This window comes from Marmota monax, unplaced genomic scaffold (genome assembly GCF_021218885.2).
Source record: "Marmota monax isolate L192 unplaced genomic scaffold, Marmota_monax_Labrador192_F-V1.1 WCK01_AAM20220418_F8-fsc00108, whole genome shotgun sequence".
In the NCBI taxonomy this organism is placed as follows: Eukaryota; Metazoa; Chordata; class Mammalia; order Rodentia; family Sciuridae; genus Marmota; species Marmota monax.
The window spans coordinates 6362709-6379044 of NW_026694593.1; the positions used below are offsets into that span (position 1 = coordinate 6362709).

The 16336-nt window shown below is 53.2% G+C and overlaps 1 protein-coding gene across 1 annotated transcript; it reads left to right on the forward strand.

Moving 5' to 3' along the window:
- Positions 1-1538: 1538 nt before the first annotated feature.
- On the forward strand, positions 1539-15494 carry Sv2a (synaptic vesicle glycoprotein 2A). The gene is made up of 13 exons (XM_046421932.2): positions 1539-1673; positions 4983-5924; positions 7138-7318; positions 8062-8213; positions 8314-8447; positions 9031-9120; positions 9345-9455; positions 9605-9693; positions 10464-10628; positions 10831-10964; positions 12197-12403; positions 12985-13144; positions 13733-15494. Exons 2-13 carry the CDS (start codon positions 5306-5308, stop codon positions 13914-13916), a joined length of 2226 nt encoding a protein of 741 aa, XP_046277888.1. The 5' UTR covers positions 1539-1673; positions 4983-5305; the 3' UTR covers positions 13917-15494.
- The last annotated feature ends 842 nt before the right edge of the window (positions 15495-16336 follow it).

A 16336-nucleotide genomic window follows, 5' to 3' on the forward strand; every position in this document is an offset into this window, starting at 1 on the left:
CTGGACCCATTGGCATGAGTCCTTACTGGGGATGGCCAGATGCCATTAAAGATACAAGTTGTCTGCTGGAGGTATGTTGTTTGTGCATTTATCTATACATCAACATTATGATTCTGGTTTGGATGCAGGAAGAGAACATGAGTTATCAGTCTGAGTAACAGTTACATTTTTATAGAAAATGTGTATTATGGCTTTGTATTTCAGCAAATTGTAAACTTTGTTGGCATAAACAAATGTTTTCAAAGTCCCCCTTTGGAGCCTACAAAACTCAGGCTTGCATCTCTCTCAGTGGTAAAGTCAACATGTCACATGTCACCTGTGAGATTTCCTTAGTCATAGGCTGTCAGCTTTCTCTATGTAATATATTCCAGCATTCTGAAACTGCCACATTTAATAAAGCGGAATCATACACTCTTAAATCTGAAAAGAACCTGATGCAACATCTAGTCCAAGACACCCCATTTTCCAGACAAAAAACAACGGCATGGGACTTGGCCAAGAGCCAATAAACAGCATGTTAGAAGAGAGAACCCAGGTCAGAGCCCTTGGTCAGTGATCCTAAGGCCTTACCTGGAATAGAAACATTGAGGGTGCCCATTTTTAAATCACCAGATATCCTGTTGCCTCTGGAGCGGGAATGGTCATCAGGGATGGACATACCATGTCACCAAGTGGTATATCTTAGATCTCTTGAGTCCAGGTTTTGCATACAGAGGCAAAGGAAAGATGAAAGAACCGAACCTAATCCAGTCCTCCCTGCTCTGCAAGCAGAGTGTAGAAGTGTGTGTGCATGCATATATGCATAGGGGTGAGGCGAGGAAAATAAAGCAGAGAAGGGAATCTAGGGGACCCCTTGTTGAATTATTGGAGCTTAAGTATAGAAGAGGAAATGTCCAGTTGGTCAGCCCTGTAAAAAACCCTCACCTTCTCCAAGTGCTCACTCGGTTTCTCCTGTGTCCCCCGCTGCTACCACCCACCGAATGGAGGAGGATGATAAGATGAGGAGTCTGCATTGTAGACAAATAGTCTGGACTGTTTCTGCAGGAAAGACATGGCAGGGTTCCAGAGTCTGCCTCTGGCCGTTCAGGATAGAAACCACACCTTGTTAACTCTACTTTCACTAAAATAGCCAGGTAGAGGTGAAGATTGAACACTCCCGACCTGGGAGAGGGTTGCAGGGAAGGAGTTTGCCTGACAGCGGTGGAGAAGAGCGAGGTACTCTCAAGGCAGCAAGAACCCATGGGATCCCGGGTTGGCCATCCTGGGGCTGGGGTGCTAAGAAGAGGCTGCCTCCTTCGCCACCGCCTTTCCCACTTCCCATCCGTCTTCCTGACATCGCTGTTTCTGTCTTTCCTTAGTTTCTTTCACCTTTTACAGGGAAGGGACTGGGAAGGGCTGTGTGTCATTTACTGCTGTCCCTGCGACAGCCCCCTGCAGACCTCCCCTCCTCTCCGCGTCCTCCGAGTCCCCTCCCCATCTCTCCCCCCACAATGGTCTCTCCCGAGTCCGGGGCGGGGGGCGGGGCGGAGGCGGGGCCGGAGCGTGGTGGCGGTGGGGGGTTTGCTGAGGTCTGCAGTGCCGCTTCCCCGCGACCGCGGTCGGTCGCCGCTGCCGCCCCAGCCCCGCTGCTGGACCCCCGCCCTACCCGACCCCGTACCGGGGAACCCAGGCAGGTGAGACCCTCCTCATCCCTCGCCTCCATCCCGCCCCTGGCAGAAGCATCCTTGCCTTGCAGCCATTTTATCCTCCGATGCTTTGCTTCTGGGGGGCGGCCGACCCCCGCTCTAGGGGTGGGGGTGTCGGTGATGTTTGGGACCTGGACCTGCATCCCGCTGTGCCGCTCCGGAGGTGCACACGTATGGAGCTGTGCATGCATGTGCTGAGGAGGGGCGTTCTCTCCCTGGCCGATTCCCACTACCCTCTCTGCGGAGGTTAACCTAGTGGGGGGTTGTTGGGTAGGAGGGGGCTCCCTCAAACTCCAGTCCACTCCTCACTTGGACGTGCTCCCCCTATGAATGATAAATGACCTTGGCTGGGACCAGAGAATGGATGCTGCCTCCGTCTGCTAGCCTGGACTTGGGAGGGTGGGGGGCCGGGAGGAAGGGCAGGTGAAGGATGGAGGGAAGGGGAATGAAGAATGGGACCACCGAGACCGCAAGGACCAGGTGTCCAGGCCCCGTGGAGGGGCTGGAAGGCATTACTTCTGGTGGTGGGGGTGCCAGTGATGGTGGGCACTTGTCTAGAACCAAGGGTGGGGAGGCCCTGGGAAGAGCCATTCAGTGAATTCTAGGGGCTCATCCCTTAGGGCTGGGGCGGTGGTGGAGGTGGCCAAAAATGCTGGTAGGGGCATTCTCGAAGCCCTTGTGTATGGAGGTGTCTCCTTGTGTCCCTGCCTGTCTGCCTCTCTGTGTGACTGCTCCGGGTGCCTTCTCAGCTGACACCTTCATTTCCCCCCCTCAGAACTGTGGATGCTCCCATCTTCCTAGCCCTGGATAGGATGTGGGGAGGGAGGCACAGCCGTGTTGGTCCTGGAGTGGGGGCCGAGACCCAATCACCTAGCTGTCACAGGGAGGGGTGTTCTGGTATCTGCCACATCTACTCCTACCCCCACCCCCAGGTGTTTTGATAAGTGGCTGCTTCTTAATGACCTTGTCACCTGAAGTAGGGTGGGCTGGAGATCTGGGTGGCCCCCAGAACCAGGGGGATTGATGAGGGGTGCCAGTTGTCCTGAAGGGAAGCAGTTGCTCAGGAGATCTCCCATCTGCCCTTTACACCCACTGCAGAAATCTGGGCACGTTTTTTGGTCAGGTGAAGCCAGCCAGCCTTAAAGGGACCCGTAAACATGAATCTTGTCTTCTTTAACCTCCAACCTTTGCAAGTGTTGTCTCTTCTACAGGCTTAGCCACTCTGTGCTGCTTTGGGGGCTAAAAATAGCATCACTTCCTCACCAGCTCAAAGAATTTGTCTTCTTCCTCTCCCTCCTGGGTTTCTTGGCCCCAGGGGAGCTGGCTGTTGAGCCCTCCCTACCCCACACGCACCTCTCAGGGGTAAACAGTGTCAACAAACACGGGGTATGGCTCCTGGTGGATCCATCTGCTTCCCTCAGGGTTGGGGGCAGAGCCTGGCTGGGAAAGAAAGGAAGGGGATGCAAACTGCCATGCACTGAGGGGATTCCACAGTTCCCTTTCTTTCATGGAGGATGGTTGGGCCCTGAACCACCAAGAAAAGAAGGTGACATAGGGGTCACTGCTTCTGGTCACTGTGGTCCACTGCTTACATCTGTCCTGAGGGGGTAAGGCTGTGATTGCCAGTGCTTCTTTCTGAGTCACACAGCATTACTTACCCTCTTGTACTGGGACTGGATTGTGAGTGTGCGTGTGTGTGTGTGTGTGTGTGTGTTTGTCACATTTAGAGAAGGCCCTGGATGGGTGGGAGCAGAAGAAGGAGCACAGTATTTTAAAGAGGACGACCTCTGATCCGAATCTGGGCCTGCTTCTCCTGTTTCCTGGGACAGAAAGGGGTTATCCCATGCCGCCCTTTGGAAGATGTCTTTTTTTTTGGTGGGGGGAGGCCCAAGGCCCCCTTCAGTCTCCACCAGCCACCTACGCAATGCGGTATTTGTGGAGTTTTTTTTTCCTTGACTCTTGGTGGAGAAGCAGAAAGGATTAGGGGGATTAGGAAGGGAGACTCTGGAAGAATGGGGTACAACTACAGGCCGCAGACCTCAATGTTAGCAATGTAGGAGTTTGATCAGTCATTTCCTTTCCCACCAGTGAAAGGGGTCCCAGGTAGGACATTCTGAAGGAAGGTGGCAGCAGCCAGTCATCACTTTTCCTAGCTTTTGACCTTACCTCTTGCCTGCTCAGTTCCAAGTCTCCCATGTTTGGATCTTCCCATGTTTCTCTGAAGGGAGATTCCAGCCCCAGATGCTGGAATTAAACCAAGTCAGAGGGTTCCTGGGAGGATTCTGGGCAACAGTACCTAAGTGTGACCCCTGCTTGTCCCTTGCTGCCTCCTGCTTCTTTGACACTTACCAATACAATAAGGAGGAAGGAAGACTAACATTAATACCTACTGTGAGATTAAATTCTTATACTGTCACTGAGAAATAGAGATTCTCCCAGTTTTATTATCAATTTCAATATGAGGACACTGAGGCTTAGAGAGGTTAGTAACCTGCTCAAGAACAGTTACCAAGTGGCAGTGTTTGGGATTTCGACTTAGGTGATCTAACTGTCATGCACTTTGTGCTGGACTAGCATTCCCCTTGATCATGTCCCTTTCTGCTGATCACCCTAAAGAGTATCCAGACATGGCTTTTGTTTTGGGACCTTGTAAGGGAGTACAGGACATCACACTATGTTACTGTCACCACAATTATAGTACAAGCTAGTCTTTATTTATTACTTTTTATGTGCCTGGTACCATGACAAGGATCTTACATGCATTATGTCATTTAATCCTTACTTTCCCATTTTTAGATAAGCGGAAACTGAGGCTTGGGTATTCGAAACATGGCTGACTCACTTAGCTAGTAAACACTGAAGCAGAAAGTCAAACCCATGTTCATCTGACTCTGGAAGCTGAGCTTTTACCCGCTCAGCAATGTTGGGAGAACCCTCTCCTCAGGAGGCCTGTAAACATGGAGCCTGAGGGAAGAACTGGGCCCCACCCAGACCAGGCTAGAGAAGGGAATTCTGGTTTCTTCTGTTTCCTGTTTTATCTTTGCAGATTGGGGATGAAATAAGGGCTCTGATCTTAATGTGAGGCAGGGTAGGTGATCGGAGCAAATCCCATGGGCCTGCCCTCCAAGCTCAAAGATCACAGCCATCTCGTCCCCGTGTACTGAGTGGTGGCTTAAAGGAAGGAGAACATCTCTGCTCCACAGGGTCCAGAGGGGGTTCTGGGTTGAGAGGGGCTCTCTATTGGCCTCTGGACCACCCTGGGACTCACAACCTCCTTGTTATCTCTTCCTTTTCTAGGTCTCCAGAGCTTCCTGGAGGAGAAGCAGTTATCCTGGCCGTCCAGCTCAGCCCCACCAGGCTGGCCCCCCTCCCTGCGCCCTACCCCCTTCCCCACTCACCTGCCTGAACTGAGTGTAGATCAGAGTCTCCCTTTTTCCTCCTAGACACTCCCTGGCCAGGCCCTATTTTCTTTTATTTCAAGCCCAAAGATACAGGACCCTGCGTCCTCTAAGTAACGGGCAGGGGAGGGGGGTCTTCTGGACTCTGCAAATCCTTGAGCAAGATTCTGAAAAAGCAGCAGAGAGTGAGGCAGAGCCGGTGAAGCACCCCAAAGCCCCATCATGGAAGAAGGCTTCCGAGACCGGGCAGCTTTCATCCGTGGGGCCAAAGACATCGCCAAGGAGGTCAAGAAGCACGCGGCCAAAAAGGTGGTGAAGGGCCTGGACAGGGTCCAGGATGAATACTCCCGAAGGTCCTATTCCCGCTTTGAGGAGGAGGAGGATGACGACGACTACCCTGCCCCTGCCGACGGCTATTACCGTGGAGAAGGGGCCCAGGACGAGGAGGAGGGAGGTGCATCTAGCGATGCCACCGAAGGCCACGACGAGGATGATGAGATCTACGAAGGCGAATATCAGGGCATCCCCCGGGCAGAGTCGGGGGGCAAAGGAGAGAGGATGGCGGATGGGGCACCCCTGGCCGGAGTGAGAGGGGGCTTGAGTGATGGGGAGGGCCCTCCTGGCCGGGGGGAGGCACAGCGGCGGAAAGAACGAGAAGAACTGGCCCAGCAATATGAAGCCATCCTACGGGAGTGTGGCCATGGCCGCTTCCAGTGGACACTCTATTTTGTGCTTGGTCTGGCGCTGATGGCTGATGGCGTCGAGGTCTTTGTGGTGGGCTTTGTGCTGCCCAGTGCTGAGAAGGACATGTGCCTGTCTGACTCCAACAAGGGCATGCTGGGTAAGGGACAGCGGGACAGGAACCCTCTCCCGCCCACCTCTGTCTGGGAATGCTCCCTCTTTCCCACTGGATCCCTAGAAGTCCTGCTTCCAAGGAGTACTCAGAGGGCCCCAGGAGCCTCCACACACTGTCCCTCACACACACCCTCTTCTTGGGGATGGGACAGTAAAGTTGTGTGTGACAGAGGGGCTTGGGCCAATGGGTGGTGGTGTCTTCCTTAGTTCTGCAGGAGGTAGCGATGGTAGGATGGCAACTGCTTCACCTTTTCTTCTTATCCTGTCCTCCTGTTATCCTGCTCTCATTCCCTGACCGGGGAACAAGAAGCAGTATTCAAACTCCCTGGTCCAAGTGGGGAGGGTCAGTTTGGGGTGGTGGGGTAGGGACTCCCACATCTCTCACTCAGACTTGGGAGTGTCCAGGGCCGTGAGTAGTCTCTGATGGCCTTTCCTGATGGGCACCTTGAAGAGGGAAATCCCTTAGACTGACCAAGAAAGGATCTAGGTCTTGCTGTACCTTGGACAGGTCTCTTCTCCCTGGGGTTTGGTTTGGGTATGGTTAGAGTGCAAAGTTTGGAATATGTGATTTTTAAGATCAATAATGACTGACTTTATGAAGGAAGCAATAATCCGGGGAGTTTTAGGACCAGAAGTATTGAGACTAGAAGGGATAAAGAATGGGTTTTGTGTGTGGGATTTCCTGGGAAGATTAAAGGGATCAAAGTCCCATTCCCAAGAAACAAGAGAGACCTTCTGATGTTTCAAGGGCATCAAAGCAGGGAGGGTAGGAAGAACCCCCCACACACACACACACCTGGGGGATCTGGGGATATAGGCAGATTCATTCTTTCATCTAGTTGAGCCAGGATATGTGTGTGTGTGTGTGTGTGTGTGTGTGTGTGAGAGAGAGAGAGAGAGAGAGAGAGAGAGAGAGAGAGACAGACAGACAGAAATGAGAGAGAAGAAGAGTAAAGCTCGGGTTTTCCGCATGTTGCATTCCTGCCTTTGAACCACTGGTCTGCAGAGATGACCTTCCCTCTTTGCTCACACAATCCATCTTCTCTCGCACGCTCTGGTCTCTGGGTCGACTTAGCTTCTAGAAGTTCTTCAGGGCCTGGGTGTGTCCTGCTGCCATTCAGTCCCGTAGTGCTCAGCGAAGGGTGGAATCCAGGTGTGTCTGCTCACACCTCTTCTGTGTGTTTTTCTCCCGGCTCCAGGTCTCATCGTCTACCTGGGCATGATGGTGGGAGCCTTCTTCTGGGGAGGTCTGGCTGACCGGCTGGGTCGGAGACAGTGTCTGCTCATCTCGCTCTCAGTCAACAGTGTCTTCGCCTTCTTCTCCTCCTTCGTCCAGGGTTATGGCACTTTCCTCTTCTGCCGTCTCCTTTCTGGGGTTGGGTGAGTGTCTGCATCCTGAGGACAGGACTGTGCTGTGGTCCCTGTTGAATCTTGAGGCCCGGCAGTGTCAGGCCCATCAGCTAGGTCTTAGGTATGTGTGGATGGAATGAGTTCCTCTCCGCCCTGATTGTCTTCAGGCTGGCTCCCCTGTGTGCTGCTGTCCAACGTGCTGTCCCCGTGCCTGGTCCACTCCGGGGTCCTCCGGCCCACTCCTAGTTCTCCTTCTGGGCCTCAGTCTCAACCCTGTGTCCTCGTGACCCTGGAGTTATTACATACCTCCTGCATCTGGCCACAGACCTTGCAGTCATCTACATCTCTAAGCGTCTGACGCCTGTCCTAGCTCTACTGCGCTTCCCCAACCACCAGGAGACCCCACGGCCTTGTCTTCAGGCCCCTTCGGGCTTGCTCCCCCAACACCTGCCCCCAGACTCCTCATGGTCCTTTTTGTCCTCTGGAGATGCCCCTTGTCTGCAGTTATCTTCCCTCCCTCCCAACTCTGGAGTCACCATCAAGAGTCAAAGTCTCTTCCTTCCCTTACTCTGAGACCTACTGGTCTGTTTCCCACTGTCCCAACAATGTGTGCTTGATGGCTGGTGGTGACAGGGTATGGTGGGGCATGAGGTGTGAGATGGAATCGCTGAAAAGTCGGTCTAGAGTGAAAGGAGCTTGGGGATCCAGAGCACGGGGCAGGGAACAGGGAATATGGCCACTTTTTAATGCTAGATTCTCAAAATGCTGTCCAGGATTGGCGGGTCCATCCCCATTGTCTTCTCCTATTTTTCGGAGTTCCTGGCCCAGGAGAAACGTGGGGAGCACTTGAGCTGGCTCTGCATGTTTTGGATGATTGGCGGAGTGTACGCGGCTGCCATGGCCTGGGCCATCATTCCCCACTACGGTAGGAGCCCTAGAGGCAGCCCTGGACTCCCCTGTGGTGGGAGCCTCCCCCCCCCCGGCCTCTGACCTCCCGGCTGATGCCATGACCCTGTCTCTGCCAGGATGGAGTTTTCAGATGGGCTCTGCTTACCAGTTTCATAGCTGGAGGGTCTTCGTGCTCGTCTGCGCCTTCCCGTCCGTGTTTGCCATCGGGGCTCTGACCACGCAGCCTGAGAGCCCCCGCTTCTTCCTGGAGGTGAATGGGGCTGTGCTGGGTGAGGGGTGGGGCGGGGGGGCAACAAGGGCCCCCTGTTTAAACTCTCGTGTGGGATTTGTGTGCTCCGCGTGACTGTTTTCCTTCCTCAAGGATCCGCACTCTGGGGACTTATCTTGCTTCCTTTGCCTTGGAACGTCTCTCCAGAGGGATTCTGTGGGTGGAGAAACAGGGAATCGTCCAGCCATGTGTGGCTTCAGATTTTGCCGTCAGGAGCCCTGGCCCTGGCCCTGGCTTTATAGCGCACGTTCCTACCCTTCTTCCCCCTCGGACAACACCTGGGTCCCGCAGGGTCAGGTGCTGCCTTTTCTAACTACGCACTTGCTCATTATCTCCCTTGTCTCTCTCCATGTACCAGGGAGTCCCTAGGATCTGTGCTTGCATTGGTCCCCTACACTCTTGCCCAAGGCTGATTGTGTCTTGCCAACTCCAGCTGGGGGTGATGCATGCCCATGGGCCGGAATTTAAGTACCGTTTGGGGGTGGCTGTCTTTAGATTGGGGCAGGGTTCTGCAGCCCTGAGTCAGGGGGCTGACCTGGACGCGGGCTCATGTTTGCGGCTCTAGAACGGGAAGCATGACGAAGCCTGGATGGTGCTGAAGCAGGTCCACGACACCAACATGCGGGCCAAGGGGCACCCGGAGCGGGTCTTCTCAGTAAGCCGCCCCCAGCAGTCCCCCAAGCCCTCGCAGCCTCCGCCCCTGCTTGGCCCCTTTCTGTCCACTTTCCCAGACATCTCCAACCAGGTTCTACCTTGGTGACATTCTCGGGTGTCATAGCCACTCTCTGTCTCCCATTTTGCTACCGCAGGGAAACTGAGGCACTTGGACAGGACTGGGAAACAGAGTGTCTGACTGTTCGTCCCTTCTTTTGACTCCAGGTGACCCACATTAAGACGATTCATCAGGAGGATGAATTGATTGAGATTCAGTCGGACACAGGGACCTGGTACCAGCGCTGGGGGGTCCGGGCCCTGAGCCTGGGGGGGCAGGTAATTGGGGATGGGATGGTGGAGAGGAAGGCGGGGCTTGAGCCTGTGTGAGCGGGTGAACATGAACTGGAGGGAGGTGGTAGGGCGGAACAACGGAGTCTGTGTATGCTGGAAGTTAGTGCAGCCGCCTTCTGCTTTTGCTCTGGTAGGTTTGGGAGAATTTTCTCTCTTGTTTCGGCCCAGAATACCGACGTATCACTCTGATGATGATGGGTGTGTGGTTCACCATGTCATTCAGGTAAGGAGTGAGTGGGCATGTGCCATGTGTGGTTGTCGTGGTGCATGGACTGGGAGAGAGGTGGGGAAATGGAAATGCAGGGGACAGATAACGAGGGAAGGTGTTGTTCCCATCCCCCGACGCGCCATCCGATTTCTCTACCCCATTCATTCATTCAACAAACATGTTGAATGAGCAGAATCAAGTTTCTGTTTGGGGCAGGTACTGTGCTGGACTGAAGTAGATGTGCGCAGTCCTCATGGAGTTGACATTCTGTCAGAGCTAGATAGAGCAGTGTGATGGCGGCATTGTGGGAACACTTGGGACGTTGGAGTAGGAATCTAAATCCTAAAGAAGGGATGGCAGTGGGGCTGGTGTTGTGGCTCAGCGGTAGAGCACTCGCCTAGCACGTGTGAGGCCCTGGGTTCAATCCTCAGCACCACATAAAAATAAATAAATAAAATAAAGGTCTTATGTCCATCTATGACTAATATATATATATATATATATATATATATATATATATAAAGAATGCATGGGAGTTAGGCTGAGGGTGGGGATTGGGAGAGTGTTTTGGCCGAGGGAAGAGCAAATGCCTTTGGTGGGTAAGAAGTCCCGTGGGTCGCACACAAGACCACAGAGCGCCTGAAGCACATAATTGGGAAGGGAGGGATGTGAGACGGGGCTGGGGTGAACACGGTCCTGATAAAGGCCAGCTCTGTTTCTCCCTCAGTCGGCACGGCCTGGCTCTGATGTCTAATCTGTCCTGATCCCTACCCTTGGTTCTTCAGCTACTACGGTCTGACCGTCTGGTTTCCTGACATGATCCGACATCTTCAGGCCATGGACTATGCGGCCCGCACCAAAGTGTTCCCTGGGGAGCGTGTAGAGCATGTGACTTTTAACTTCACGCTGGAGAATCAGATCCACCGAGGAGGGCAGTACTTCAATGACAAGTATGTGGGGACCTTAGACTTCCCTCCTCCCCTGTCCCTTCTTCCCCATGTCTCTGATGAATCTGGGAGTTCAAGACAAGGTGGCCTGGGGCAAATACCTAGTTCTCTTTAGTGGGGCTGCCCATTACCTCACTAAGGAAGTCTTGGAGGAAGAGCCGAGGATGGGGTGAGGGGAAGATGTCTCACTCCCCTGGTCTTGCAGGTTCATTGGGCTGCGTCTGAAGTCGGTGTCCTTTGAGGATTCACTCTTTGAAGAGTGTTACTTTGAGGATGTCACATCCAGCAACACGTTCTTCCGAAACTGCACATTCATCAGCACCGTGTTCTACAACACTGGTAAGGTGGAGAGCTGGTGGGTGGCCCCTGGACACAGGACAGTGAACCTTACTCACTAGTGTTCAACCTGAAGCCCTCGGGGGCCTGGGGGGAAGCTGGCATGGGAGCTTCGTGGCTACTACCAATAATCTGGAAAATCCAATGAGTATTGGACATTTTTCTGTGATAGAATATCTGACAAAGATATCAAGTTCCTTTGCTTTTGGCTGGAACTATAATAAATCAGTGTATTAAATGTATATTTTTTCAGTACTGGTGCCCTTTACCACATGACCAGTCCTTTTTATTTTTTTTCTTTTGAGACAGGCTCTCAGTAAGTTGCTGAGGGTCTTGCTAAATTGCTGAGGCTGGCTTTGAATTTTCAATCCTCCTACCTCAGCCACCTGAGTTGCTGGGATTACAGGCATGTGCCACAATGCCCACCAGTGTATATAAACACACACACACATATATTTTTAGACCAGGGGCGCTTAACCACTCAGCCTCATCCCCAACCCCTTTTAATATTTTATTTAGACGGGATCTGACTAAGTTGCCTAGGGCCTTGCTAAGTTGTTGAGGCTGGCTTTAAGTTGGTGATCTACCTCAGTCTCCTGAGCCTCTGGGATTACAGACGTGTGCCACCGCACCTGGCTACTTTTGAAGAAGGCAAAAATAGTTCAAAACAGGATCCCCGGAAAAAAGCAAAGCAATAAAAAGGATATTTGATAGGGAAAAATGTTGGGAATCATTATATTCATGTACTTCTTTAACAGCGATTCTCAAACTGTATGCACACGAAGGCCATCCTTGTGAGCCAGATTGAGGTATGACACTTCCACACGGAGCATTGGGTGAACTTTTCCCACCTTGCAGAAAGAAAATAATAGATAGGATTTTTGGTTCTTCAGCTACTACGGTCTGACCGTCTGGTTTTTTCCCTAGAAAAAGATTTGAGACCTGAGTGGTGTGATTGCTCCTAGTCGGCTCAGGTGAACACAAAGAACCAACAAGAATCGGGGTAGTAATGGGAACCTTGGAAACGTCACTGTTTGGTTATGGTCATCATCTTTCATACCGGTTCCGAGTTCCCATGGTGATGTTACTCACTGTTTTGCAATGAGTGTCTGGACAAATTTTGAGAGCCCCCTCCTGCGAAACCCCACAAAACCACGGAGCCTTGTGCCAGGAGCAGCGGCAGCCTCTGTCTCCCATGGCGTGACCGCCTGCCCTGTCTTGGCCTTCCTCCTCAGACCTGTTTGAGTACAAGTTTGTGAACAGCCGTCTGGTCAACAGCACGTTCCTGCACAACAAGGAGGGCTGCCCACTGGACGTGACAGGGACCGGAGAAGGTGCCTACATGGTGTACTTTGTCAGCTTCCTCGGGACCCTGGCAGTGCTTCCTGGAAACATCGTGTCTGCCCTGCTCATGGACAAGATCGGCAGGCTCAGGATGCTCGGTGAGGGCAGAGGCGCGTGGTGGCCGTCTAGGTCAGAGCGTGTTGGGGAGTCAGGGGCTGGGGGAGTGTCGTCAGCCTCCCCTCTGGTTCTCTGAAGAGACGGGCCAGAGGACTTCTCTCTCTCACATTTGCTGTCCAGGGGCTGCTGCAGGAATGGGACGGGCCTGACCCGGAAGCTTCTCGGGGGTACAGGAGGCCGGCAGAGTAGCAAGGACAGATAGGGCACAGGCTGTGAGGTTAGGAGTCGGAGTCTCAGCTGCACTGTCACCGAGGCAGGTGGCCTGGCTGTCGTGTGCAACAGGGGAGTGACACCTGGACCTGCCTCCTGGTGTTGACGTATTAGACTGATGCATGTCAACCAGCGTCAGGCAGCTGGGCCCACAGTGGGCACTGAACCCACATCACTGAGGGCTAGTGATGCTGTTAGTGAACAGATAATGACAGGGACGCTGGGGACAGGTGAGAAGCCCTCCTTTGGCTGCCTTGGGAAAAGAGTCTCGTCCTGGGCGGCCTCGGAGCTGTCGATGGCACCGACCGATGGCATGGCAGCCAGGCTCATGCGCTTTCTCCTCTGGCTCCAGCTGGCTCCAGTGTGATGTCCTGTGTCTCCTGCTTCTTCCTGTCTTTTGGGAACAGCGAGTCGGCCATGATTGCTCTGCTCTGCCTTTTTGGGGGGGTCAGCATTGCATCCTGGAACGCGCTGGACGTGTTGACCGTTGAACTCTACCCTTCGGACAAGAGGTAGCTGGAGTGTGGTGGGGGCAGGGCAGGAGGCTTAGGGCCCAGAGGGCAGGTGAGAAGTGGTGTGAAGAAGAGGGCTGAATAGGAAGAACACCTTGAGGGGTGGGAGGATACAGTTCCCACTGAATTACTCTTCTAAGGGCGGGTAGCTTTTGGCCGGGCCCGGTGGCGCCTGCCTGTGATCGAGTGACATGGGAGGCTGAGGCAGGAGGATCACAAGTTTGAGGCCAACCTCAGTAACTAAGCAAGGCCCTAAGCAATTTAGTGAGACCCTGCCTCAAAATTAAAAATCAAAAAGGACTGGGAACCTGGCTCAGTGGTAAAGTCCTTCTGGGTTTAACCCCCAGTACCAAAAAAACAAACAAACCAACAACCCAGCTGGTAGCTTTTGTGTCTGCTCCTGGTGGTCTGAAATATTAACCTCGTTTTTGGTCTCTTTCCCTCCCTGTCCCCCCGCTCCTGCCGCACCACCTTCCTCCTCCCTCTGCGCACTGCCTGCCATCTTCCTGCACTTCATCTCTCTGCCCGCCCGCGCTCCCCTGCCTCACTGCCGGGCCCTGCCTCCGTGGCACTGGGACTGCTGGGCAGGACCACGGCCTTTGGCTTCCTGAATGCCCTGTGCAAGCTGGCCGCCGTGCTGGGGATCAGCATCTTCACCTCCTTTGTGGGGATCACCAAGGCTGCCCCCATCCTCTTCGCCTCGGCCGCCCTGGCCCTCGGCAGCTCTCTGGCCCTGAAGCTGCCCGAGACCCGGGGGCAGGTACTGCAGTGAGGGGTCTCTGGGGCTTTGGGGGTGGCAGGCACACTGTGAGACCAACAACTCCCTTCTTTCTCCTCCCTGACCTGCCATCCTGGCTCCCAGTTCCCTGTGATTCGCTGTGTGTGCGTGCGTGTGCATGTGTGTGATCCCCGTGGGCAGGGACTGCAGGGAAGGCTCTTCGCCCAGTTTGGGGGTGAAGCACTACTCCTCACCTACCGCCCTTGACTTTGCACAAGAGAAGGCTGAGCCCCCCATCTCCCCGGTGTGAGTGAGGGGCCCCTGCTTCCCTGCCCCCGCGGTTCCAGAACAGGCTCCCCCCTCCCCTCGTCCCCTCAGCCTAGGCCCTTGTGAAATCACGGGTACGCAGTTACCTCGGGGGCTGAGGCTTGGGTGTAGATCATGGACCAAAAGAACTTGGGGTCCGAGGGCCGAGTGTGCCCTCTCACACCTCCCAATGGATGCTGGGCAGAAGCAATGAACCTCAGCCCTCTGGCCTCCACTTTTCCCTCAATTTGGGCTGGAAACCTGAAGCCTGGATTTTATGGAATTACTTTCTGATTCTTATTTATTTATATATTAAGTTCTGAGGCAGCTTAGACTGTGTGTGAATATGTGTGTACACTTATGTGTGTGTGTGTGTGTATGTGCCAAGGGGTGGGGTGTCACTCTACTGTCCTAAAATCTAAGCTAAGGGTAATTTCAACGACACACACAACCCTGCCTCCCGCAGTACTCCCTCATCTGTCTCTGTTGGGCCTGGGAGGGAGGAACCTGGGCCTTGGGGATGAGCCTGCATTCTAGGGGGCCTGAGGGCACCCGGGCAGGGAGGCCGTCGCTGCCCGTCCCCTCAAGCCTGGCTTCTCCTGGAGTAGGAGGAGCACAGTGCCCTCCCCTCCATCCCCAGCGGGTCCCCTCACTGGCAGGGGGGCCGGGAGGAAAGGAAGACAAGCCTGTGGTCAACCAGCAGACCCAAAAGCACAAGGCGCTGGGGCAGGGGCAGGAAGCGGGGCCCTCCTGGCATCTTCTCTAGAAGTGGGGGAGGCTCAGCAGCAAGTGAGGGGCCCTAATGCGGGGACCAGAAGCCTCAGTTTCCCCTTCCCACCCTCCACACAATAGCCTCTGTAGGTTAGGCTGCCCTGTCCACCCTAGTATGTGCGGCTGCTCTTTGGTGCCCTCTTCCCACCCTACCGTAGCTGTGATGTGTTGTAGTTTTTAGCTGTTTGTAAAATGTTTAAAAAAAGTTAAAAGGAAAAAGTGAAAATAACAACAAGAAAATCCAAATTCACCCTCCTCATGCTGCGTCTGGTGCCCTCACCCTATGGTCACTCTCCTATTTTGTAACACCGACCAGGTGGTGACTGTTTAACTCTTTGGTGTCTGTGCTCAAAGGACCGCCTTCTCCTCCAGTGCCCAGTGTACGAGTGTGTGCCCTCTTCCCTCACCCCTCACTTGCTGGACGTAGCCCCCTCCCATACCCTCCAGGAGACCCATCCATCTTCCTCGATCTCCTGGGGAACCCTAAACCCATCTCTGTTGATGTGAAGAATGAACAATACTGGTGAAAAATAAAAGGAAATAAATCCTCAAAATCCAAAATGGCTGTGTTGACTTCTTTGCCTCTGCCTACATCTAAGTCCATTCTGAGAGTCCTGGAAGGGTAAATGGTGGTGGAAGAACATGTCCCCCTCCAATCTGGAGGCCAGAATAACAAGATGTATCATTCTCCCCATCTCGACCTTCCCACCTTGGAGAGCCCTGTCAACTCTCCTGGGTTTGAAAACAAGGAATGATTCCTCCAAATCTTCTGGTGTGCCTTTGAAAATAGATTCCAGACTCTATTCTTGACTTGTGGGATCACCCCCCCCCCTTTTTTTTTTCGGTGGCAGGGAAGGCCTCAAATTTACATTTTGAACAAGATTCCTCAGGAATTCTTCCCTATGAAGAAATCTGAAATGCACTACTTGCAACTGACCTCAAACTCCCCTCTCACTCTAGTCCACTGCCTTTCTAATTTTCTGATTTTATAGTACCTCTCAGGTCAACTACTTCATTTTCCATCCCCACAGATGCCCTCCAAGTCAAGGTCCCCCCTCCACTCCTGATCCATCTCTGCCTCCAATTTCCCATGCCAACCTCCACAGATGTCACTGCCAGATCAGTCATGTTTCCAAATGCTCTTTGGCATGCCTATACCCCAAATTCTTCAATGACTCCCTACTGCCCAACCAGATGCAGTCTAAAAATTCTTTTTTTAAAAAAATTTTTAATATTTATTTTTTAGTTATAGGTGAACACAGTATTTTTTAAATTATTATTATTTTTTAAGGTGGTGCTGAGGATCAAACCCAGTGCCTCACACATGCTAGGCAAGTGCTCTGCCACAACCCCAGTCCCAGCCTAAAAATTCTTTAGCCAGAAATTATCAAGATACA

Excerpts from the sequence above, each read along its gene's own strand:
- Sv2a (XM_046421932.2), top strand. The coding sequence starts at position 5,306 with ATGGAAGAAGGCTTCCGAGACCGGGCAGCTTTCATCCGTGGGGCCAAA. Across the intron at positions 7,319-8,061 it reads CGTCTCCTTTCTGGGGTTGG|GATTGGCGGGTCCATCCCCA; the intron begins GTGAGTGTCTGC and ends AATGCTGTCCAG. Across the intron at positions 9,121-9,344 it reads ACCCGGAGCGGGTCTTCTCA|GTGACCCACATTAAGACGAT; the intron begins GTAAGCCGCCCC and ends TTTTGACTCCAG.